The 26,865-nt window shown below is 44.4% G+C and overlaps 1 protein-coding gene across 2 annotated transcripts in view; it reads left to right on the forward strand.

Moving 5' to 3' along the window:
* The window catches only part of CDHR1 (cadherin related family member 1), a 62,435-nt gene that overhangs the window by 8,569 nt on the left and 27,001 nt on the right, over nt 1-26,865 (forward strand). For both annotated transcript variants that reach the window (XM_025189622.2, XM_075934805.1), the window contains exons 3-11: nt 817-962; nt 2,492-2,542; nt 4,955-5,044; nt 6,116-6,202; nt 11,297-11,413; nt 14,289-14,432; nt 17,285-17,363; nt 19,919-20,019; nt 22,483-22,686. In XM_025189622.2, the coding sequence (XP_025045407.2) occupies nt 817-962; nt 2,492-2,542; nt 4,955-5,044; nt 6,116-6,202; nt 11,297-11,413; nt 14,289-14,432; nt 17,285-17,363; nt 19,919-20,019; nt 22,483-22,686 (1,019 nt within the window). The remainder of the gene's footprint in view (nt 1-816; nt 963-2,491; nt 2,543-4,954; nt 5,045-6,115; nt 6,203-11,296; nt 11,414-14,288; nt 14,433-17,284; nt 17,364-19,918; nt 20,020-22,482; nt 22,687-26,865) is intronic.

Consider the following 26,865-nt stretch of genomic DNA (forward strand, 5'->3'; position numbering starts at 1 on the left):
GGCTCATTGGTTATTTGGTTGTGTGAGAGTAAGTGGGCAGGTGGGTCAAGAATTTCAATGAAAGGAAAGCTAAGTGCAAGGGAGGAGGTTGGCATTTATTTAGTTCTAAGATTGGACAAGTCTGCGGCCAGTCTGACCTAATTGTCAGGGGTGAGTTCCATAGTGCAGGTCCAGCTCCTGGGGAAGTTGTCTTCGGCATTCACAGGGCTCTTCATATTGATTTACAGTTCCATGGTTCCAATGGAACATGGCTGTCCTGGGAGTATGAGCCGCAATCTTCCCGCCAGTGGCAGATGGACCATGGTTAGCTGGGCAGCCAATAGCACCGAAGAGACAAGGAGTCAAGTGCTGTGAAGCAGTTTAACAATGGGAGAGGAGATACCCTCAATAGTGGGGAACGTTATAGAGGATACCAATTATTCAGAGCTCTTCTTCCCACCAGCATCACCTCAGGCTTGTCTGGGTTCAGGGTGAGCCAGCTACTCTTCAGCCAAATGAACAGTATTAAGGCACTGAATTTGGTGGTATTCAACAGCTCAGGGCTCTGGAAGGGGAGGACCACACCAATTATCTGGGGTAACCAATCCTCAGAAAACTATGAATCATAACTATGGAACCATATCTTCCAGGGTTCACTTTGTTCTGACCTTCAACTCTATGACTGTCTGAATACATCCCCATAAATTGGAGCTGATTCACAAAATTTCACTAACCATAGCAAGGTTCTAAATGCATAAGAGACAATGAATTGAAAATATGCACTGATCCAAGGTACTCTTGGGAAGTCTTGTGGAAGGGCTAACTCTGTCTTTCCAGGTACACATGTGTACACTCTGAATGGAACCGACCCCGAAGGAGATCCTGTGACCTATGGAATGACCTGTGAAGCTGGGTCAAGAAGTTACTTTGCCATTGATACAAACTTTGGAAATGTCACCCTGGTTGAGGAGCTAGATAGAGAGGTAATGCACAACGACGTAGCACCTATCTACATGTGACTGTAATGGAGTCAAGTTTTTAATTTGATTAGTAACTTTAAGGGGCATTGTCAGTTCAAAACCTAGTGTGAATGGTGGATTCTCTGTAACTTGAATTTTTTCAGACATAATTTGAGGACTTGAAAACACTGTCAGAGGTTATGGGCCTGTTACATGCATGGGTGGGTGAGGTTCCTGTGGCTAGCACCCTTCCACTTTAGACCCCTCCCCTCCTGGGGCCCAGAACCAGTTCCCCCCAGGGCCTGGCAAAGTCACTCATCAGCCCTGATACAGTCTATTAGTGCACTTGTCACCTCCTTTTCCATTTTGTGTACAACACTGCTTCTCTCAAAGGACTGTGGAGTACACAGCTGTTAAACTCTTGCCAAATTGAAAATGCACTCTCTTTCCACTCGGTGTTCCGCCTAGTCCCTGAAGCAGTTACGGTTTTCTAATCACAGGAGAGGGAATTTTAATTTCATTAGGATTCTCCCAAATGTAGGATGAGTTGGGTTCTCAATAATAACTTTTCAAGAACAGATTGATGATGGTACCCAAAGATGAATATTGCTCTGTATATATGCCCTTTCCCACATGCACACAAGGGTATTTTCTTAGGTGTCAGACCTGCAAATAAGTATTGAGCTGCTGCTGTTAAACTTCCTTCAATATTTTGTTTGGGACTAATTACAAATAATAGAAATAAAAGCCACTGAAATGGTTTAAGAAACATGTCTCCAGTTAAATGAAAGTGCTTCCTGTCAGCTCAGGATAGTCTCACCAAACAGGGCATGTTAGGCAACCTTGTTCCAAGATCAGACATTTAATGCCTGATATGACCTGTTTGGGTTAAATCCTTTCCAGATGAGGTGGCTCAATATTTATTAAATACCTTACACTACTGTATGCCAAGTGAGCAGAAGTTTCACACCTCACCTGTTTAGTTAGGATTTTCTTGGCTTTCAGCAGCTCACACATAGAAATTGCTGGACCAAATTGCATGTTCCATCCAGTTGAGCAGACAGCCGGCACAGGCCCCAGGGTGGCGGGAAGATGGCCTTGTCCTCCCAGAAAAGGCAGGGTCTTGGGACAAAGGGGCGGGGCTGGTGCAGCCAGTCCCCCACACCAATTGGAGCACATTTCACAGCGGCACCCGGCAGCAGCCAGGAGCCCCAAGACTCTGAATCGCCAGGGTCTGGAGCAACTGCCCCATTTGTCCCCCTGCTCCAGTTGATGGGCAGGGGTCTATCTAGTCCAGCATCCCACAGTGGCCAGCACTGGATGCCTCAGAAGGAAGTACAAGAAACCCCACAAAATGCCAATTTATCCTAATCCCTAATAAAGATCAGCTTATGCCCCAAAATCTGAGGTTTTATCTCCTTTGCAATACTCTTTGCTAGTGTTAACTGTTATAATTCTGGATATTCTTGTAATCCATTTAAACACACAAACCATCCTTGAATAATCTTGCTGAATATTAGACGTCTGTTTATATTAACTGTCTTTGTTTGCAGAAAGAAGATGAGATTGAAGTTATAGTCAGTATTTCCGATGGCCTGAGTACGGTGAGTATTCACATATGCCAAAGCTTGTCAAACTCATTCTGGCTGCATTAGCCACTGTGAGGACAGTATCTCGTTATGTACAAAAACATGGTCCAATAAGGGTCCTACGTGACTCTTACAAGATTTGACGAAATCACAGTAACTCACTTCTAAATCCAGCTCCTTGCCAGCAATCAAACTAATGTTGGTTTCTGTGGTTCAAGGCAAAAGTCTGCCTCAAAGGAGGCTGTAGAACCAGAGAGTCTTCTCATAAAAGGTGCCGAGACCCCAGTAGGTTTCAAGACCAAAGCAGTGTGGGCTTGACCAGGTTTTGGAGACTCCTAATGAAAAATTCAGTGTTGTAGGAATTTGTGTTGGAGAGTCAGTAGCTGATGTTCCTCCCTGAGTAATTACTGCACCTGCATTGCACTAAGAAGCTATGGGTTGTCTGGAATGTTGCTTTTGGGGTTTAGTTTGGTTTTGTAGTTGTTGGAGCTCTGGTCATTTCTGAGTGTTAAGAACCTAATGTCATTTTTGCAGAGATATTTGAAGTGACTGCCAATGTCCCTTCCTCATTCCACTATGAGACCCATCCATTTCCCTGTTATTTTTACTTGGTTTAAATATAAGAAGGGTGGTTTTATGATTACAGCACAGGACTGAAAGTCAGAAAACTTGGGGGGCAATTTCTAGATGTTCCGTAAAACTATCCATGGGACCTTGAGCAAATCACTTAGGCCCAGATCCTCAGAGTGTTTTGATGCCTCACTCCCATTGAGGGAAAACTGAAAGAACTGAGCTTGTTTCGTTTAGAAAAGAGAAGACTGAGAGAGGACACGATAGCAGCTTTCAAGGATCTAAAAGGGTGTAAGAAGGAGGAGGGAGAAAAATTGTTCTCCTTGGCCTCTGAGGATAGGACAAGACACAATAGGTTTAAATTGCAGCAAAAGCAGTTTAGGTGGCACATTAGGAAAAACTTCTCATTAGGATGGTGAATCACGGGAATTAATTGCCTAGGGAGGCTGTGGAATCTCCATCACTGCAGATATTTAAGAGCAGGTTGGATAGACACCTGTCAGGGATGATCTAGATGGTGTTTGGTCCTGCCATGAGGGCAGGAGACTGGAATTGATGATCTCTCAAGGTCCCTTCCAGATCTAGAATTCTATGATTCTAGGATACCTTTGAGGATCTGGGCCTTACTCTGTGGCTATGTCTAGACTGGCATGATTTTCCGGAAATGCTTTTAACAGAAAAGTTTTCCATTAAAAGCATTTTTGGAAAAGAGCGTCTAGATTGGCATGGATGCTTTTCCGCAAAAGCACTTTTTGCGGAAAAGCGTCCGTGGCCAATCTAGACGCGCTTTTGAGCAAAAAAAACCCGATCGCCATTTTCGCAATCAGGGCTTTTTTGCGCAAAACAAATCTCAGCTGTCTACACTGGCCCTTTTGCGCAAAAGTTTTGCTCAAAAGGGACTTTTGCCCGAATGGGAGCAGCATAGTATTTCCGCAAAAAGCACTGATTTCTTACAGTAGGAAGTCAGTGCTTTTGCGGAAATTCAAGCGGCCAGTGTAGACAGCTGGCAAGTTTTTCCGGAAAAGCGGCTGATTTTCCGGAAAAACTGGCCAGTCTAGACACAGCCTGTGTGTTTTCATTTTTTCATCTGTAAAACGGAGATGATGATAATCTGCAATGCTTCTATATTCAGAGGCGTGTTGTGAGAATAACCATTCAGGAAGATCAGATACAATGACAAGGAATGCCCTAGAAATTCCCCTAAATAAAAGCCTCTGGATCACGTTTACCTCTTCACTTCACAAAACATGGTGCAGTTTTGCTGGGAATTGATATGAGCTACCACATTCCATCCCAGAAGGGTTGCTTTATGTTGGATGGCAAAGTGACCTCTCATGGTATAAATGGGGCCACCCTCTCAAAGTTAGTTGTGTGCATTTGCACATGCCCCCTTAATGCGCACTGGAATTGTGGCATCCAGTGAAGAATCTGGGCGCATCATAGTCAGCTGAGCACCTACCCAGCCTTGCCTGTGCACAGATGTCTCATTCATTTGCATGCTTCAGGAGACTTTGAACCTCTTGAAGGGTCCAGTAAGTGAGACACAAGCTTTGAAAATCAGCCCCACCATCTGTTGTTCGTAGAGCACCTTGGAAGTTCTGAAAGTCATTGTATACATCAGTAAAGAATCGTCTCAGGGAAAGCTTTGCATCTCAGGGAACGGTTAGCATTGCCTTTTTAAAACACAATTCTTTAAGAAGCATATGATGTTTTCCCGTTCCATTTTCCTACTGACTGCAAGTATCTTAACAAAGCAAGTAGTCACGCCTTAGCCAGTCAGGATCCTAGCATGCAAGGAAACAAGTAGATAGTGCAATTTAGTTTATTTCAATAAGTGTTCATTGTATTCCACCCCAGGTTGCCGAAAAAGTCCGAATACTTGTAACAGATGCCAACGACGAGAGTCCAGAGTTTATCAACACACCTTATATAGTCCAAGTCCCAGAGGTTGGTTTGGGGTTTTTTTCCCCGATGCTGTAAGTACATTTGAATGGGAAGCAGGGAAAAGGACCTAGTGCATTTTCTGTAACATAGTATCACTGAGGGTATGTCTACATTAGCCACCCTAGTTTGAACTAGGGTGGTAGTGTAGACATACCCTGAGGGTGTGTCTACACTGCACTGTAGCTCGAAATAAGCTCATCCATTTGAGCTACGCAAATGGTGTAGCTTATTTTGAGATAATTTCTAAATAGCTTATTTTGAAATTTGGTGCTGTCTACACAGCACTTATTTTGAAATAAACAGTTATTCCAAAACATCCTTTACTCCTCATAGCATGAGTTTTACAAGGATGTTGGAATAGCAAGCCCGTTATATTTTGAAATAACGGGCATGCCCAAAAGATGCGGAATAGCTATTTCAGGATACTGAAGGTATCCCAAAATAGCGCTGCAGTGTAGTCATAGCCTAGGTGATCAACTCAGTGTTTAGCTTAAGTTTTCGGTTATGTTTTGAATATCACTAAAGCATGCAGTAGTGAGGAAGCGGTGCTGTGGTGTTCTCCACTCCCTGATAGCACACTGTCCTCTGGGGGGAGGCTATGATGCTAATTTGCACAATATTTTCCATTGAAAGCCTACCTCTGCACCAGCTGAAGTCAATAGAGATTTTACCACTGACTTCAATGGGAAGAGGAGCAGCAGCAAAGGAGAAGGACATTCCTCTGTCTCCTTGCCCCCTAAATAAGCATTTTCTCTTCCATTTCTGCCTCAGGAAATTTTTAATATATGTCCTTCCTCTTTCACTCCATTTCCCCCTCATTCACACCCCTGCTCATACATGTGTCCATTCACTCTCCAACATATTCTATATTTCGTCCTCTCCTCCTTTTCAGTTGCTTTTTCATCTGCCTTCTCCATCCACCATTCCCACCTGCTTTTCTTTCTTTGGTTTGTCATTCCTTTGCTGATTCCCAGCCTTCTCGTCTTCATTCTTCATTTCTTGCCTCCCTCTCGTATCTTTTACTTTGCATTACTTGCCAGTCCCTCTGATTTCAGTAACTGTTTTAATTTACAGAACACCCCCTCAGGGAGCAGTATCTTTAAGATCGAGGCAGTGGACAAAGACACAGGCTCCGGGGGAAGTGTCACCTACTTCTTGCAGGTATGATCATGATGCGTATGTTTAAAAGTAGTTTCGTTTGCTGAGGTGTTCCGGCCCCATGCGAGAAATAAAAAGAAGGTCATGTAAGTGTCTCACCATAACAGTAGGTGTGATCCCAGATAACTATTCTGGAATAGCTTATTCCGAAATAACTGTGCAGTGGCCCGTCAGACAGTCCCACTCCTGCCTTCTCTGATCCCTCCTCAGCCTTCCTCAGCTGCTTCTAGACACACGTGGGTCCCTATAGTGCTTCAGCTACAACACTCCTGCTTCTCATTGTCCTCTCTCCTGGCTACTTATTAGGCCTGGTCTGCACACAGGGTGGATAGCTAGTTTGTCAGTTGGTGTAGGAGAGTGATGTTTTTTTTTTACTGGAGTAGTTCTACTGGTACAATCCCTAGTTATGCAGTTAGAGACAGGTACCCTAGAGCAGTATAGATTATTTCCCTTCCTGTATGGGGATAAACTATATTAGTAGAAATACATGTGCACCAGTATACTGGCATCCACAGTCGAGAGCATGTACTACTTTAACTATGCCAGGAAAGCTAAAGCAGCACAACTTTTACACAAGGTAAGATCTTAGGATGGAAGAAGGAAATAGCACTGCCAAATCATCAGGTGGATCAAAAAACCTCTGTCTGGACTCCTGTTAACTCCATGTAACGGTTAGTCAGCTGAGAAAGAAGTTCTCAGGTGACTGGTTCTGCATTCTGCATTGTGATCTGATGGTGCAGTAGGGTCCATCTGCCAAAACACTAACACATGCAGCTAAATATTTTTTGTTACCTCCACCATGTAACATTCACACATCCTTTCACTTTTGCTACTTTCCTCCAGCTAATACTTACAACACTGATTAACTTATGCAGTGTTTTAAGGTCCTGACAGAACATTTGTCTCCTGCTACATCACTGACATTATCACGTTTCCTGCTTCTTTTTCTCTTCCCCACTTAGGCTACGCCAACACCACACAATTATTTCAGAATAAGCTATTCCGGAGGAAATATTCCAAAATAGCTTATTTTGAAATAGCATGTCTGTGCTACAGAGAAGCCTGGAAATAAGTCCAAGGCAGGTTCCCCTAAAGTGGATATGCTATCCTGATTTAGAACCACAGGAAGCACAGGGGGAGAAATTACTTTGAATGGCCTGGGAAAATTACTTTGAATGGCTATTTCAAAATAGCAGCAGTGGAGTATCCACACTACTGCTATTCTGAAACAGCTATTTCAGAAGAGGTGTTATTCCTCAAGAAATGAGGTGTAAAAATGCCGAAATAAGTCACCCGTTATTTTGAAATTATTTTGAAATAACGGGCTAACTGTGTAGATGCTGCTGTGTAGACATACCTTCAGTCTCTTTCTTGTTTGTCTGGAGCCTAGGCAAGTAAGTTCTATCACTTTTGCACTATCTCAGGGTCTGTCTGCACTGCAAAGTTTTTCCAGAAAAATAGCTGTTTTTCTGGAAAAACTACACTTACGTCCACACTGCTATTGCGTTCTTTTAACAGAAAGTCGAAAGAACTGAGGAGTTTTTCTGACAGTGGTAAACCTCTTTCTAAGAGGAAGAAGCCGTTTTCTGAAAAAGCTTTTTTGGAAAAAGGCATGTGTGGACACAGAAGAGAATGTTTTTTCTAAATAAGAGACCTTCAGGAAAAAGCACAGGTGCCCTGGTGGCCACTCCATCCACAGTAATCACAATTGAAATGTGACATAGTGTCCAATCAATGTGTCCAATCAAAGCACATCCCTTTTTCATTGCGCTTTTGCTGTGTAGACACTCTCTTTCAAAAAAGGTCTTTCCAGATCTCTTCTGGAAAAGCTTCTTCCAAAAGAAGCTTGGAGTCTAGACATAGCCTCAGTGAGGAGAAGTACAAACAAAGTTGCTGCCTTGGATGAACTAACAGTTGTTTCATAGGGATGTGCTAAAGGATTGTCGTGTTCCCTAGTCAAGGCAATCCTGTAAAGAACAGGTAGATACAACCTGAGCTACAATTGCTAACAATTTAGCTTGCAGCTGAATTTAATTTTCCCCAGTAAGGGACAATGGTAGACATTGACTAACACATTCATTATAATATTTACTTAGACAAAGTGAGTGCAGGAATTAATGTCTACTTGAGAAAATGCAAATATTTATGTTGGATTAAAGCTAATCTTCTTAACATGAGATAACTGAAAGAAAAGACACCCTAAACCAAATTCTGTAAGCAGCCAAAAAAAAAAAAAACCCCCACACAAAACAAACACTCTGATCTTACTTTGATCTAACTCTTATTTTAAATTCAATCCCACTTACAAATCCAGTCTACAATTCTGACAAATCCGTCAGATCAAGTCACTGTATGAAAACCCATTTCTCTTGCAGAAATTGAGTGTCTTGCTTCTTTTTCCACAATCATTTTTGTTCTGCTATTTGCCACTTTAGTCCACTTTTGAGATGCTAGTGACCCTCATTTTCTCCTTATCAAGAGACAAAGCTAGCAGAGAATATGTTGTCATAGTCCAGGGGTGGCCATCCCATTTAACAAAGAGAGCCAAAACATCAGCGGAAAAAATGTGAAGAGCAGCACCAGAATTGTCAAGCAAAAAAAAGAAAAGAAAAAGGAAAGCCCCCCCCCAGAAAAGTCAAGCAAAAAAAAAATAAAGGAAGTTGCCCCTTTAAGAAACTTAGGCTTTTTGGCCATATCAGACTCCCATTGACGGCTGTCATCTTGGGCGCCATTTTGAATCGCCGCCCTGGTGAGCACAGGGAAGACAGGGGACGGAGGTGGCGGGGGGTGGGGGCTGTTTGTGGGGGTGCAGTAGCGGCTTCACGAGCCTCACTTTTGGGGGAGAAGAGCTGTGGGTTGGCTACCCCTGTCATAGTCTGTCACTGAAGAGGCATGATATTTACACAGCATTGTTATACTACCATGACTATTTCCACAGGCTGTGCTTTTGTATGACAGCATATTTCTATTTGTCTTAAATCTGTATTAGAGTGTTCAACAACTCCTAAAACTCCTTTGTGGCAGAAATTTTCTAGATTTGAGCTCTTTCTGAAAATAATTTTTTTTTTAATTTAAAGAAAAATTGGTTCAGTCATTTTTTAATTTGAGGACTCTGAACAAATATATTTTCCCATTACAGGTATAAAAAAATCATGATTGCAAACTTTGTGTGAAAATGGTATATGCAGCCAGGTTCGATGGATGTAGAACACTGACATTTGGCACACACATAATCTTATCATTAAGACAAGCCCTTGAGTGCCTGGTTGAAATTTGTTTTTAATATGACCAAGTTATGTCTTTTGAAAATCTCATACATTACACATGTAATTCATTTTTGCATAGTTTTTCACTAAGCTCACAAAATGTGCCGCCAACAAAGGCTGTGCCATCCATGTATGCATGACTGATATATCAGTCTAGGGCTATGTCTAGACTAAAGACTTCTTTTGGAAGAAGCTTTTTTCAGAAGACATCTTCTGCAAAAACTTCTTCCTAAAGAGAGCGGCCACACTGCCAAAGTGCATCGAAAAAGCGATGCTTTTTCAAAATAGAGCATCCAGATTGTATGGATGCTCTTTTACATGTAAGCTGTGATTGCTATGGATCACACTAGGGCACCTGTGCTTTTTCTTCTTTCCTCTTCTTCCGAAAGAACTCCCACTTCCCCATCCACACACGCCTTCTTGTGAAAGAGCTCTTTCTCAAAAAGGCTTCTTCCTGGTAGAATGAAGATTACCAATGCCGGAAAAAACTTCTGTTCTTTTGATTTTCTTGTGGAAGAATGCAGTTGCAGTGTGGATGTTCCTTAAGTTTTGTCGGAAAAATGACCGTTTTTCTGACAAAACTCTGTAGTGTAGACATACCCTAGGGGAAAAAGCTCCAAAACAACCATTGGCTCAGTCCCTGAGTGCTCCTAAATATTAAGAGTCAGAATTGCATTTAAATATCCCCCGCGGCATTTGCATTTACATGGCTGCCGCTTTTTTCCGGTTTGGGGATAAGCCGGAGAAAAGCGCCAGTCTAGATGTGATTCTCCGGAAAATAGGAATAAGAAATCCTCCGGAAAAAGGGCTTATTTTCCAGAGAATCGTGTCTAGACTGGCACTTTTCTCCGGCTTATCCCCAAGCCGGAAAAAAGCAACAGCCATGTAAATGCAAATGCCGCGGGGGATATTTAAATCTCCCACGGATTTGCAATTCCAACTCGTCACATTAGCATCCTTTTTCCGGAAAGGGATGCCAATGTAGACGTAGCCAGAGAGATCAGAATAATTCATGTGAAATTAATCACATGAATCATTCATTACACATTATTTATCCACCTTTGTTTATTCTACACCAGTGTTTCTCAACTGACCTCTGGAAGTCCATGAGGGAACTCCAAGGGGTTTATGGGCCACACCGATCAACTCCCTCTCCTCGCCCCCCCCCCCACCTGCCCATTAGTGCCTCCTGGCGCCTGAAGCCTGGGGCTAAGACAGGCTCACCTGCCCTAGTTCCACACAGCTCCCAGAAGTGGCCACCATGTTCCTGTGGTCCCTAGACATGTGGGCAGCCATGGAGGCTCTACACCCTACCCCTGCACAAGTGCTGGTTCTGCAACTCTCATTGGCTGGGCACCGCAACCAATGGGAGCTTCAGGGGCAGAGCCTGCGAGCATGAGGGCAGCATACACTGTCTCACTGGACATCCATGCACCTAGGGGCTTCAGAGACCTGATGGCTGCTTCTTTGGAGTGGCAGTAAGCGTCACTGGCACCCCAAACCCCTTGTCCCTAGCCCCACACCAGAGCCAGTACCCCCAGCCAGAGCCCTCACCCCCTTCTACATGCTAACCCCCTATCCCAGCCCAGTGAAATGGAGGAAGAGAGGGAGAGAGTGAACACCAGAAAGTGTGTGCGGGGAGGAAGGGATGGAGCAAATGCAGGGCCTCAGTAAAGGGACAAGGCAGGGGGTCCCCAAATTTTTAAATCAAAATGGGGGCCCTTGGGTTGCTAAACTTTGAGAACAACTGTTCTATATCTTTAGCAAGTTAGTCCCAACACCAGTCTTTTCACTATACCTGTAACCTTTCACCACTTTTCTTTTCTTCTAGAACATCCACACTAACAAGTTTACCATAGACCGACACAGTGGAGTTCTTCGCATCAAAACAGGGATCACGCTAGACTATGAAAAAGCAAGAACTCATTTTGTCACCGTGGTAGCAAAGGTATCAAGCCCTTTCTTGAGTGGGGAAGCAGGTGGGGAAGAGCTGTAACTGGGGAAAGCTATATCAGAGGCTGGTCCAGAGAAGAATTAGACCTAGAGGAGCAAGCCTTCCAAGCTACCCTCATTCTAACCAGTGCAGTAATCAGTAGTGTACGTGCGGAAGTAGGACCCCACCACGATGAAAGCATGAAGCAATCTGGGAGTCGGAGCTATCAGCACACACAGCAGAGCAATGTACTGCAGTACTGGCAGTGCCTGTGTGCATCACTGCTCTTTGTCAGCATGGCAGGTGAAGAATAGTCACACTGCAGAACAGGTGACACATCTCTTCTCCAAAGCTAGTGTCTTTTCTTCCCTTCTGGCACTGCTGGAGGCTCATCACCGACTGTAGAACTATTGATTCTGAGGTGCAGAGACTTGCAGAAATACATGGGCCATGTTGCTCTGACAGATGTGTTTGGGCAGGTTTCATCGGGTGACACCACTTCTTCTAGGCCACAAAGAACATTCTTGAGGAGCTACTGAGTGCTCCTGTGTTCTGGCAGAAGACATAGCCTGGGCATTCTTTAATTTTCAGGGGCCAGGCAGACGCAATGGAGGAGTTTGTGGCAAAATGTTGCCCAGATTCATTGACCTCATTATAGTGCTGAGTGTCAGGGGGGAAGAAAGAGAGTGGACAGAGCCCTGTATAAGGGTGCATCTAACTGCACCGTAGGTTGAAATGAGGTATGCAATTTAAGCAAATTATGCATCTTGTTTTGATCTTATGTCCAAATAGCTTATTCTGTCAATTGGCGCTGTCTACACAGAACCACATTTCAAAATAACCCGCCATTCTGAAACATCCCTTACTCCTCGTGGAATGAGGTTTACAGGGACAGCAGAATAGAGAGTCTGTTATATTTCGAAATAACAGGCTTGCTGTTAAGACGCGGGATAGCTATTGCAGGATACGCCAGTATCCCAAAACAGCACTGCAGTGTAGAGGTAGCCTAAAAGTGCTTTATTCTAGTTAAAGTGGGGGTGCAAAATAATTCACTGTTTTAAATGCCAGCATAATTATGAAGGGCTTAAAATCTTCTCATCTGCTGAGTCATCTCTCTAATTGGCTCCATTGTGTCAGTAGCATGCAATAGAGATGATTATATCCCAGCCACTTAACAATTCCCAGCTTTATGCTCTTCCTCAGCTTTGACCATGTCACAAGACTCCCTAGGATGAGGTGGGGGACTTTCTTCTAACAGAGGCTGCTGACACACAGGAAAAAATCCATTGTGGGCCACGCAAGTCGTGCGGGGGGGGGGGGGCACAGAAGCTCAGAGCTTCCCCCTGCAGTGGTTGACTGGCACTCATGGCTCCAGCCTCACAGGGGACCAGGGGGCTCAGGGTAGGATCAGAAAAGAGGTGTTCTCAGTCTGGGGCTTCAGGTTGGGGCAGGGGTGCAGGACAGGGTGAGGGCTCCAGATGGGGATGCAAGTTGTACAGTGGGGCAGGGGATGAGGAGGTTGGGCTCAGGAGGGGGCTCTGGGCTGGAGCACAGGGGTTTGGAGTGTGGGAGTGGGCTGAGGGCTGGGGCAGAGGGTTGGGATGCAGGATCTAATTTGGAGGAAACTAATGTGTGGGAGGGGTTTCGGACTTGGGACAGGAGACTGGGATGTGGATGTGGGTAGGGCCGGCCCACAACATTTTGGCACCTGAGGTGGGGAGCTCAAATGATGCCCCCATGCCCCCTCACTGCACCAGCAGCAGACACAATTTTCTACATTCTGGGTCCTAGTGGCGCCCCCCCGCTACAGTCTGGTACCTGAGGCAGCTGCCTCAGTTTACCTCATGGTAAGGCCAGCCCTGGATGAGGGGTCCAGGATCTGGGAGGGAGTTGGGTGTGCGAGTGGAGTTCTGACCTAGGGCAGGGACTTTGGGGTGTGGGAGGAAGGGCAGGGTGTGGGCTCCAGGAGAGGATCAGAGGGCAGGGGCTGGAGGTTGGGATGAGGGAAGGAGTGAGGCATAGCAGTGCAGTGGAGCAAAGGCAGGCTCCCTGTCTGCCCTGGCTTTGCACTGTTCCCTGAAATGGCCGCCATGTCTGACACTTCTGCAGGCACCTCCCACTCAGCTCCCACGGGCTGCAGTTCCTGGCCAATGGGAGCTGTGGAGTCAGCCCTCGGGAGTGGGGTAATTTATGGAGCATCCTTGATCTCCCTGTGCCTACGGGCCTCTGGCCCATGAAATGGACATTTGCCATTGGCCAGATGAAATTAAGCAGCAGGCTGGGGTTTCCCCACCCCTGCCCTAGGAGACTGATCACATGCAGAATTTAATCTTCCCCTAGCAATGCCTAACCTGGAACATGAAAAGTTATAGATGGCCTTCCAGATTTGACCTCTTCTCGCCTCCTTGTTCCTGTAAAGTCAGATTTTCTTCCCTAGCTGACATTGATAAATAGGAGCTGAAACACAAAACAGCACATGTGATTTCATGTACCAGCACAACCCGTGTACTGTTAAAGATGACTCCAGAGACACTCAGGGCTGCCTGCTCAATCAAAGAGGAAACCAAACACAATGAAAATAGAGGGAATAGAGCAGAGCGGAGTTTTCTATAGCTATTGGCATTCCCTGATTCACTTTAAAGCGATCTGTTTAGTTGTGATGTGTTATTGTGGGTACTGGCCATTTTCTTGCTAAGAGTAGAATCAGTATCTCCTGACATTCACCTTATGATTATTCTGGCCCCATGTGTGATGCAGGAGATGCATTAGTCATGGGAGTGCACATGTGAAGGCTAATCAGGAGTGTGTGGTTATTAGCTGATAAATCTACAAACTAGAGTTCCAGTGGGTGAATTTCAGCATAATGCCTGGCCCATGCATTCTGTTGTAGGACGGCGGCGGGAAGCTCCGCGGGGACAACAAGGTGTTCTCAGCAACAACCACAGTCACTATCAATGTGGAAGATGTCCAGGACACCCCTCCTATGTTCATTGGGATGCCCTACTATGGCTATGTTTATGAGGACACCCTGGCGGTACGTATCACTTCTACCTCCAGGAGCCCCAGAAGCAATGGAGTCACTTTTCAACATGACAAAGCCTTGGAACCAGATGCCACAGTGGTTTACAGCACCAGCCTTGCCATTCTGGTTCAAAATCTGATTTGAACTTTACGTTCAAACTCTGACGTGAACCTGAAGTGAAATGAGCCAGGTAAATTTGCTGGTGCTTATTTGTGTCCATCACAAAATCACAGAGGACCCTCTCCGGCTCCCCTTGAACTCAAAGGGATTTTTGACTTGTACGAGTAGGATCAGACCATGATTAAAAGCCACTCAGTGGCAGGGTTTGCAGCCCTTCTGAAAGTGATTGAAAGCTCAAATCCAAACCCCATTAATCCAGTCACCCCTGCAGAGATCCTCCAGAGGCTTCTGACGATTGCTGCCAGTGTTGATCTTAGATCTAAATGAAGCTATATTGAGAGGTCTCTTCTGGAGCCATCAGCTAGCTCTACAGTGTATGGCTCAAGGGAAACACTATGACTCTGCTCCCCTCCTGCCCTATATGCTGCCAGAGTCTCTTGGAGCTACGAGGGAGGAGTTGTCCCGGCCGTGCCAGTGATGCGGGATGCTGAATGTAGGTTCCAGAGCTGGACTGGCCAAGGTGCCTATGCCGCTTGCAGTCAGATGACAGCTCTGAAACCAAACTGTCAATTGGACAAATCATTCGTGGGTGGAGACCAGTGTGCCCTTTATTTTCCATCCTTGAGAGGAGGACGTTTGGGCTTGTGCACCAATACTGACGTCATGTGCACTTGTTTGGATGAGTGGCACCCCCTAGCTGCTAACAAAATTATATATATACAAGTATATATCTCCCCCACCCTCACCCTGTGCTCCTACCATGTCCTGGCATGCTACTCCCTACCCAGTATCTTCCACCCCATCCCCTTTGCCCCGCAACACCCATGCCCAGCTGCCCCTCACCCTCTGGCTACAGCACCCTGCACATGGGCCTAGTTTGCCCAGTCCTTAATGCCAGCCCAGTGACAGGGAAACTGCAGCTCCAGTCAGCCGCCACCCACCACATGGTTCCAGACAGCCCAGCCCCAGCTGCCCGCCATACAGCTCTGGTCCACACACAGCCCCATCCCAGAAAAGCTGAACAGCCACTGCACAGCCCTGCTGAGGAGGTGGGCAGGCTTCAAATTCTTGTCACACCCCTGCACAGGCATGCACCTTAGAGGGAACCATGATGGAGACATGTCAGTGGCTGCCACTGAGGCAATGTCTCCATCAAGTCATGTAATATAAGAACTAGGGGTCATCACATGAAATGAATAGGAAGCAGGGTTTAAAACAAACAAAAGGAAGTTTTTCTTCATGCAATGCACAGTCAACCTACGGAACTCCTTGCCAGAGGAGATTGTGAGGACCAGGGCTCAAACGAGAAGTAGATTTCTGCTTGAAATGAACCCAAAAACTTAAAACTGAATTATTTCAAACTTTTGGACAGCTGGGGGATTTCAGTCCACTTCTGAATATCGTAAGTGATTCCAGGCTTTGCAGTGAGTCACAAGCCTAACTAAAACCTAGAGGGCGAATACTCCCAAAGTGTGACTTAGAAACTTTAATTCATATGTGTGGTTTGTGCCCATCACTAGTTCTTTTTTATCAGGCTCTATCTGCTTGCCATGGTGATCTGTTCCCGAGGAAGTAAAAAGATAAAGTACTTCCAACCATTGCAGAGTAGAATTTACTGCCTCAGCTTGGGCTAACATGCTCAGCATTGCCATGAAATGCTTACATGGGTCCACCAGCCATCCTACAGGGGAGCAGAGCTGCATTTGCTTAGATTCTGTAGCTGCCCAGAAATGACTGTGTAAGAAACAGCAAACGAGCAGGTGGGGAAAGGACAAGTCAGTGCAGTGTTTTGATTACAGACAGGATTAACAGTCGTGAGCCACAGTTGCAGTTTGCAACAACCGCGCAACCCAAATGCTGGAAAGGGTGCTTCTGCCTTTCCCATGGATTCTTACCTTGGGCTGACATTAAAATGATTGGCATGATCTTGGCTGTAGTGGGCTGTAGAGGGAACACTCTCACTGTGAAAGAATGGCGCACATGACACTGAACATAACCATTATTATCATCACCACAAGGGAAACCTAAATAGGCCTGACGCAGGGGCTAGTTGCCGCTGATTTCCTGAACAACGCCATCCCTTGCTCCAGCTAATAATGACAAGGTATCCTAGGTCTCCTTCAGTCGATCTCTGGTCAGCTGTATTGCTTGTCCAGCTGGCACACAGATGATAAGCTTTGATAACAAGTAATCCCAGGCAAAGCACCTCCAGTCCTGGGAAATTTTCGTCTCCCCTTCACCAGATTAAATGACATGGATGTCCCCCATTTGGATCCCCGCATGGCTCTCACACACACTGCCCTATCAGCGCTCAGTGTGTCATGCTAAGAGCATTTATCTGACTGAAGTATCAACCCCCAGGACAGAACGGGAAAGTGTGTACAAGCAGCGCGGGTCTCAAAATGGCCTGGACCGACTGGTCCCTCTGCTGCAGCACATGGATTGGAAGGTGGGAGTTCTACTGATAGAAGAACAGAGGGAGGCTGCACTGCCCCAAAGCTAATCCTGAGCCCTACCCGGCCTGTAGTTCATCCAGTCAAATGGCCTGATACAAAGTCAAGCTGTGATTTATTTTCTGACAGGAGCGTGGGCCCTTGGTGTCCTTCTCATACAGCCACAGCAAGAGCACCTATCACTTGGTTATAGGAGGAGAACTGGCTGGAGTGGATTTTATTAATATTCACTAGCAATCTCACTGCCCTTTGCTCTTGCTACATAAGTTGTAATTCCTCATTTCTCCCTAGGGCTCTGAGGTACTAACTATCTCTGCTCTTGACGGGGACCGAGGAAAGCCTAACAATATTAATTACTGTCTTGTGAATGGTGAGTAGACAGTTTGCATTTAATCCCAAGTGATATGAAAGGTAGACATGGCATTGAATTAGAATGTAGCAGGCTAGGGTCGAGTAAAGCTGAAGATACTTATGAAATAGGGTCTGACACTGGAGACTAATCCTGGATCTTGTCTAGCTGGGGGCAACCCAGCGATTATTCACTGTGTTCTAGGGTTTGTTTCATGGAGCTCCATTGCTCATATTTGAATAGTTTATTTCTCTTATTTGCTGTTTGTTAAATAGCAACAGTGCGCTTAACTTTACTTGACATCAAGGACTGAGGGGCTTCCCTATGTAAGCTGGTAGCCAACAGAACACACTAGAAGAGCCATGGCAATTCAAGGCCAGCTGCTTTTTTCACGTTTCTGTGTATGGAGGTTTCACTAACAGGAAGTGTGGGAGCAGAAAGGAGAGGAGGGAACCAGTCATGGGTCTGGAGTGGGAGGAGATGAGGCATATTCTAGCCAATCACAGCTCTGGGGGTGGAGGAGTAGGTATAGAGGAAAGAATGTTGCTTTATTTCTCCTCACCCCTATGCAAACACCACTATTCTATATCTTGAGTTGGTTGCTGTCAAAATGCAAGGAAACCATCCCATGCAATTATTACTTATATGAGGAGTAATTGTTATTACATTTTTTGTTTAAAATCACCTTTTGGTTTTAAAAAGGAAATGTTCAGCTTCAAAATAACCCAAGTTACCTGTTTCCCTGTGAGAATTGGACAATATCATGATATATTGCTCCTTGAAACAACTATTGACTTCAGCTTCTGCTGAGTCAGGATTTACTTTGCAGGCTTATGAATCTTTATGATTTACTGCCACATACGCCTGTATCATTCAGTGTGGCATCTAACGAACTTTAATGAAGTTGCAGGTATTGCAGATATTAGCAAAATGAGGCATTACTGGACAGTTTAAAAATGAGCATGCCTGCCAAGTTAGCAAGAGAGCAGAATGGTGGGCCTTCGTGTAATCAGCCGTTTTTTTCTGAAGAGCACAACTCGTCCGAGAGTGACTTTTCAGTTTGATTTCCTTGCAGCAACTGTGGGAAAGTACATGAGCCCACGGGCACTGCCACGAAACCCAGTTCATAGCCCCATTTCCATACATGTTGCAAAGGCCGGGGGAGAAATCTCCCTCATAAGTCTCCCTTTCACACTAATGAAGTATTTGTAAATAGGCTGGCCTCCTGCCCCTACATTTCACTTTCTCTATGCAGCAGGCTACTTTTGTCAGAGGAGGTGGGGCAAAAGGAGTGGGCAGCAAGCCCTATGTAATTATTATATTGCCAGAAGCTGCCTTCTGCTTTGCTCTGTGAATGAGCCAGGTCAGAAAGGGACAACAGCCCCAATGATAAGTCTGATGCTCTGCCCGGTCACAAGGAGGAGCGAGAGTGTAGAAATCAGTGCACACACCTTCCAGCTCCACCACCTAGCTTCTGCCTGTGAGCCTCAGTGGGTGTTCAGATCACAGTTTGACCCTATAGCCACACAAGGTCTTTTTACACAGTATCGTCTTCTAGGAGGTTGAGTTTTAATGCCCAGACTGCTGAGGCCAAAGAGAGGTATGCTGCAGATAGAACAGCCATTTTCTGGTTAGATTGTCAAACTTCCCACCTGAGCTGATATTAGTGAGGTTCTTGTTTTTGCCAAGACATTATTAGATATTTACTAACTAGACTGAGAAGGCTCATTTTTCTTTCTGTCTGTATATTATAATCAATATGTCAGAATGTGACTGGTAATTTGGAGCATCCAGCTATAGGCACCTGAAAGGAAACTGAATTTCATTACTTTGTAAAAATCAGGCCTTTTTAAATCAGTGCAAGCAGGGAACCCAAAATTAAGTGTGTTCAGAGCACCAATCATTGTTGAAATATATGTCCAGTGAATCCCATTCTTATGTTAGCCCCTCTTTCTAGCACAAGAGTACTGTCTTGTTGGGTTTATTGTGCATCTGGAGGATAAAGATATGTAGAAGGAGAAATGCTCTTGACCTTGTTCCAGTGTCCATCCTCATGTGGCATCCCTGCTGTGCATTTTGCATATCTCACTGATTGCTTATTTGCTTCATAACTATCAGAAGCCTCACATTCCTGTGAAAACCAATGGCACAGTTTTGGAAGTTGTGAGGAATACTTAGTTCCAGGTGATACAATGTATGGGCTTTCCTCTACATGAGGCGTACAGATAGTTCGGAATAACTACGTGGTTCGAACTATCTAGCCCGTGCCGCGGGTAGCCGCGCGGCACGGGGTTCGAACAAGCCGGCTTTTAAAAATGGCGGAGCCGGCTTTATGCTAATGAAGCCCAGGAAATTCAAATCCCGGGATTCATTAGCAAGTTCGTTATACATACATTACCCCCCTAGTTCGAACTAGGGGGTAGTGTAGACATACCTTTGTTGCCTAGTGGCTAGATAGAAACTACCACTTTTTTTTTATACTGAATACTGTAAATTTTACCGCTCATACTTAGAACTCTTTTTTTTCAGAGAGTTGGACAATGTGAAAAGCATAATCAATGTTTCTCTTCTGATAGGAAGCGAAGGATCTTTTGAAATAAATACTACGACTGGAGCTATTTCTGTTATAAAGAATCCAAGTAAATTAAAGAAAGAAGTGTATGAGCTAAAAATTCAGGTATGTTCCATAGTTTCCCTGTGCCCATAATCATGGATGTCAATCTTTACTGAAAACAGATAACATGAACCAAGTCTTAAGTGCTACATGTTGTATTTGTATGTTTAAGGGTCAGATAATCACCCTCATGTATATCTTCATGTTTTCCCTTTGTTTACAGATATATTCAAAGCGCTCCTGCGTTCCTCTTGGAATAAAATCTAATAATCACATACCAACTCTATAGCCTTCATTCCCTTATGTGATTGTCTGGTGACTCTATTTTCAGTTTGCATTCCTGCGTATGGAAATTAATGAATTTTTAAATCCATATCAGCTGGAGTAGATTATCACATCTATTATCATTGAAAGCTTTGGATAAATGATATTGAATAGTGGATCATAACTATTAAATCCATATCCATTTGACTGGGTCTCTAACACAAAAGCATGACACTCATGTCCACGGTTACAAATGGAAAGAGAACAGAATTTTTGAGAGACAGACTATGGCTGTGGCAGGCTGCCTACATTTACACAGGATTCTAACAATCCATTTAATGGCAGAGAACCACTTCATTGGGCAGTATCCATTTTTCCTCACACAACCGTGCATTGAAAGCAATGGGATTTTTCCTACACAGGAATTAGATTAAGTCTTTACAAGGGCCTTGTAACAGCCTAAAGATAAATAAGTGTATTATTTTTTTTATATTAAAAACAATAGTAAAGGGCCAGCTTAGCTTACGGAAGTTGATGAAATATAACTGACTTCAAGACGGGAATCTGCCCTGCATGCTCAGAGATTTAAGATATAAAAATCTAGAGAAATTCATGTTAAAATCATGCTGGTTAAAATCATGTGGGTTTTTTTGGGAGGGGGGTTGCACAAGTGGAACAATGGTTGAAATATTGGGCAGTAATTGGTGCTAGGTTTAACCCTCTTTGACTGAACGGGGTGTACACCGGGATTAATTTAGCCTAGTAGGGTTTTATTCCTTAGTTACTGGTAACCAATTTGTTACATAAAGCAACAGCTGGAGTTTCCTCTACAGTGGAAAAAACATCAGAGGCATAGTCAATGAGGCGGCAGTGACTGGAAACCTCAACAGGTCTGGTGGTTCGGTTCGGTTGCCTTGCCAACCTTTCTGTAGCTCGTGGGGGTCAGCAAAGCAGGTGTATAAATCTGAGAACAGTCTCTCCAGAAAGAAATTTCTGGTACTTTCTTCATCCCATATGCCCTCAAATACCACAAAGCACTGGTACTCTCAGCCAGAACAAAGAAGAGCATGTGTAGCCACCACCAGGTGAATTTGAACCTGGGACCTCCGGAGCTTAACATATAGGAGCTTCTAACTCTTTGAGCTAAAATCCACCGGGCTCTCAGCATATACTGTGGGGCTGTGTCTAGACTGACAAGTTTTTCCACAAAAGCAACTGCTTTTGTGGAAAAACTTGCCAGCTGTCTACGCTGGCCGCTTGAATTTGAGTAAGAACACTGATGATCTAATGTAAGATTGTCAGTGTTCTTGCGCAAATACTATGATGCTCCCATTTGGGAAAAAGCCCTCTTGTGCAAATGCAAGAGGGCCAGTGGAGACAGCTTAAAAACTGTTTTGCATAAAAAAGCCCCGATGGCGAAAATGGCAATCGGGGCTTTCTTGCGCAAAACCGCGTCTAGATTGGCACGGATGCTTTTCCGCAAAAAGTGCTTTTGCGCAAAAGCATCCATGCCAATCTAGATGCTCTTTTCCACAAATGCTTTTAACGGAAAAACTTTTCCATTAAAAGCATTTGCGGAAAATCATGCCATTCTAGACGTAGCCTAGAGGTTTCTTGGTTTATCTGTTGCTGTGGTCTAGGGGCCACTGCATGGGACAGTGAACTACGCTGCATGTGTGGGTTACATGTGGGTACCTGAAAAATGATCTGGAGGAAAAGGCCAAGTTTTTTGGAACTTCAGAGTTTGGGATCCATATTAATCTTACATCTTCATTCTGGACAAAAGTTCAAATAATCTCTTATTTTATATAAATCAGATTATTTATCCCTAAAAAGCAGTTTTCATTCTAGGACAGAGATGGATTGAGGATCCCTTTCCTGCAGACTCGGTCTCACAACCAGTGCAGGACTAGCTACTGATTTTGTTAAACTTTGGATGGCTGTTCTTAGCTTAGCTCAAATACTATTTCTGTGAGTTTGTAGAGTTCTAGGGTGAAATCCTGACCTCACTGAAGTCAGTGAAAGACTCCACCATTAAACTTCATACCAAAATGATTCTACCTTCTAGGATGGATTTAAAGATAGAAGCAAATGTAAGGCCATCAGGCATACTCAACTCATATACAAAATTCCCCTTAATATCAATGTGATTTGTTCACACAGATTAAGGCCCTTTAAGGCCCTGACAAAACAAACGCTTTAAGTGAACTGATAGTTCTCCACAAAGAAAGCTCTACAGTTTATTTCTTTTACCCATCATAGGCATCAGAAATAAATCCAGATGGTGATGTGACAGCACATGTTTTTGCCACAGTGATTATAAGAGTCGTCGACCTCAACAACCACCCACCAACTTTCTATGGAGAAAATGGGCCCCAGAACCGATTTGAACTGACAATGTATGAGCACCCCCCCGAGGGTGAGATCCTGAGGGGCCTGAAAATTACAGTCAATGATTCAGATCAGGTGAGTTTGTGAAGAGTATCTATCTCGTCTGGCTGTCTAAGCATTTTATACAGCACTTTGCACCGTAATACCTGGGCATCTAAATTTTGGGGAGGAGCAAGGATAGGTTATTAGTATTATAATATGATTTTCCATTAACAGTGCTATGAATGCTTAAGAGAGTCTATTGGGGTGCATCTACATGGCAGCATTATTTCAAAATAATGCTAGTTATTTCAAAATATCTTAGTGTGCAACTACACAGCAGGCAGTTATTTCAAAATAATGTCAAAATACTGTCAAGCTGGAGGACTTCATACTCCAACTTCTGTAACCCTCACTGTACGAGGAGTAATGGAAGTTGGAGGAAGAGTGCTCTGTTTTGAAATAAGTGCTGTGTAGACACTCCCAATTTCGAAATAAGCTATTTCAAATTAAGCTACACAATTATGAGTTAAGACCTGCTGTGTAGATGCACCCTGAGTTGGAAGTTCTAACCCCAGCTCAGACATTAATTTCTTCTGGGCCCTTGGACATTTTAGGCCCTATTAACAATCTCAAACAAGTTTTACCACTAGTATAACTCCACTGAAATCAATCAAGTTATGCATGATTTACAGTGACATGGGATGAGCATCAAACCCTTCACCTCTCTCAATTGGTTTCTTTATATGTAAAATGAGGATAATACATTCTTGAATAATTCCTAGAGGGACTGGGAGGACTACTTCACATTTTACAACTTCAAAAGGCTTTACAAATAGCCATTTTATCACGGCTGTTTATGGACACAATACAGCCCTTGCCCCTTTCATTGTTTCTGTTAGTAAAACCTACAACTTATCATTCTTCTGGCCATTATCCTTTCCCATGAGCCTGCAGCGCATGCTTTGATAAAGCTTATATCCCAAGAGGAGTGCTCTCTAGCTAGAGAAGAGATAAGAACAGAAACCTCCATGAAGACCATTTGAGCCCTCACCCTATAGATCTAACTGGCCTAGAAAGCACTTAGGGTACGGCTAGACTTCAAGTTTTTGTCGGAAAAAGGTACACAAAATGCGGAATACATTTTACGTATCTTTTTCTGATTCTTTTGTCAGAAGAGGCTTTTCTGACATTTGGCCCATCTAGACTGGGCCAAATGTCAGGAGAAAACCCTCTTTTGAAGGCCCCCTTCTTCCTCATAGAAAGAGAAATACAGTGGCTTCTGAAAGAGCACATTTGCTCTTCCACAAAAAAAAGCAGAAGAGCAAATGCATTCCTTGGACGCGGAGGAGATTTTTTTAGGGATACCTCCGGTATCCTGAAAAAACCCTGCAGTCTAGCCATACCCTAAGATCCTGTGGCAGTAGTTGCCAGAGGAAACCCTATGGTAGCTACTGTAACTGACAAGATCTCAGAACTACATTCTGTTGACAGCAATACTCTTATGACCCGATACTCAGTACTGTGCTGTTACTATCATATTATTATCAAACCCTGCTGCTCTGGCATCAAGCTGATAAATGAGCACTTACACATGAGCGCGCTTCTGCAGCATCAAGAGGAAGCAAACTGAAAAATTGCTATGCCGGCTTCTCTTGTTTGGCTGCATCTCCACTTGTGCTGCGATGGTTGATCTTCCAGCATTTGATTTAGCGGGTCTAATAAAGACCTACTAAATCAATTGCTGAGAGTGTCCCTGTCAAGACCGCTACTCCTACTCCTCACAAGGAGCAAGGGAAGTCAACAGGAATGTTTCTCCCATCAACCTCCCTCTGTGAGGACTGTGTCAAAGCTTGGTTTAAGGTATGTTGATTCCAGCTATATTTTTTACATAGCTGGAATTGTGTACCTTAAGCTGGCCTTCTCCCATAGCATGGACCTGGCCTCCTGAGTTTTAAAAAGTTACATAGGTTACAACCAGACTTTAAAATATACAGAAAGCATTTGTAACTATATAGAATACATTTCTTAAAAATGTTTCCTGCTGAACCGTGTCTCAAAATCCCCCCCTCCCCCTTTTCATTTAAAGGCCTAAAGCCAAACTATTCCCCTTTTGCACACAGAGCTCGTTCAGGGGAAAATGTAAAGTAAACATTTCTTACCTGACACTGGAGGCCTTGGCTCACTGAGAGGTTGAATAAGTTAGTGCGGGTGTGGGTTGGAATTGGAGCTACTGCATCTGATTTCTGCAAAGCCTGAGGCGTACAGAGCACAAGTCCATCTGTTCTATGCTCTAGTCCTCTTCTCACTATAAAGACAGAAGCCATGCTCCCACTGGCTCTCCTGACATTCCTGTGCGCTGTGACTACCCAGCTGGCCTCAGGGAACATGCTTTGTTCAGAACATAGTTGAGTTCCGCTAACTTTCTTGAGAAAAAATTACTCCCTTATGGAGGGAAGCATACTATGTACAGCAGCAGTTTTCAACCCAGCATGGCTCTCCCCAGGCCTTTGGAGTCCCATGCACAAGGTTTATCACCCGGCTGGAAAGATAGATCTTCCACATTGCTCATTCCAGGCACATAGAATCCTAGAATCCAAGGGCTGGAAGAGACCTCAGGAGTCATCGAGTCCAACCCGCTGCCCAAAGCAGAACCAACCCCAACTAAATCAACCCGGCCAGGGCTTTGTCAAGCTGAGACTTAAAAACCTCCAGGGATGGAGTTTCCACCCCCTCCCTAGGGAACCCATCCCAGTGCTTCACCACCCTCCTAGGGAAATAGTTTTTCCTAATATCCAACCTAGACCTCTCCCACCACAACTTGAGACCATTGCTCCTTGTTCTGCCATCCGTCACTATGGAGAACAGCCTCTCTCCATCCTCTTTGGAACCTCCCTCCAGGAAGTTGAAGGCTGCTATCAAATCCCCCCTCACTCTTCTCTTCTGCAGACTAAATAAGCCCAAATTTCTCAGCCTCTCCTCATAGGTCATGTGTTCCAGCCCCCTAATCATTTCGGTCGCCCTCCGCTGGACCCTCTCCAATGTGTCCACATCCTTTCTATAGTGGGGGAGCCCAGAACTGGAAGAACTTCAAAAAGATCTCACAAAACTAAATGATTGGGCAACAAAATGGCAAATGAAGTTTAATGTGGATAAGTGTAAAGTAATGCACGCTGGAAAAAATAAACCCAACTATACGTATAGTATGATGGGGGCTAATTTGGCTACGACAAATCAGGAAAGAGATCTTGGCGTTATCATGGATAGTTCTCTGAAAACGTCCACACAGTGTGCAGCGGCGGTCAAAAAGGCAAATAGAACGTTAGGAATTATTAAGAAAGGGATAGAAAATAAGACCCAGAATATCATACTGCCCCTGTATAAAACTATGGTACGCCCACATCTTGAATACTGTGTACAGATGTGGTCTCCTCAACTCAAAAAAAGATATTTTGGCCTTGGAAAGGGTTCAGAAAAGGGCAACTAAAATGATTAGGGGTTTGGAACAGGTCCCACATGAGGAGAGGCTAAAGCGAATGGGACTTTTCAGTTTGGAAAAGAGGAAACTGAGGGGGGATATGATAGAGGTATATAAAATCATGAGTGGTGTGTAGAGGGTGAATAAAGAAAAGTTATTCATTAATTCCCATAGTATAGAGGACACCAAATGAAATTAATGGGTAGAAGGTTTAAAACTAATAAGCGGAAGTTCTTCACACAGCGCTTAGTCAACCTATGGAACTCCTTGCCAGAGGAGGCTGTGAAGGCTAGAACTATAATAGAATTTAAAGAGAAGCTGGATAAATTCATGGAGGTTAGGTCCATAAAAGGCTACTAGCCAGGGGACAGCCAGGGGATCTGTTTGTCAGAGGCTGGAGACAGGTGGCACGAGACAAATCGCTTGATCATTGTCTTCGGTTCACCCCCTCCGGGGCACCTGGTGCTGGCCACTGTCAGCAGACAGGATACTGGGCTAGATGGACCTTTGGTCTGACTCAATATGGCCATTCTTATATTCTTATGTTCATCAACATCCTTCCTGTAGTGGGGAACCCAGAATTTGATGCAGTACTCCAGATGTGGCCTCACCAGTGTCACATCAATCACATCCAGCCAGTATTTGTGTGTGTTGCTCCACTGCATACAAAAAAGAAACCCAGGGGTTCTGCTTTAGTTGTGAGAGTTGGGATTCCAGTGCAGCACAAGCCACCAACATTCAGATTTGCTATGGCGATTATCAATGGTTTTTTCCCGTTGAGATGGGCAGGAATTGAA

The sequence above is a fragment of the Pelodiscus sinensis genome, chromosome 8 (assembly GCF_049634645.1).
Source record: "Pelodiscus sinensis isolate JC-2024 chromosome 8, ASM4963464v1, whole genome shotgun sequence".
Lineage (NCBI taxonomy): Eukaryota > Metazoa > Chordata > Testudines > Trionychidae > Pelodiscus > Pelodiscus sinensis.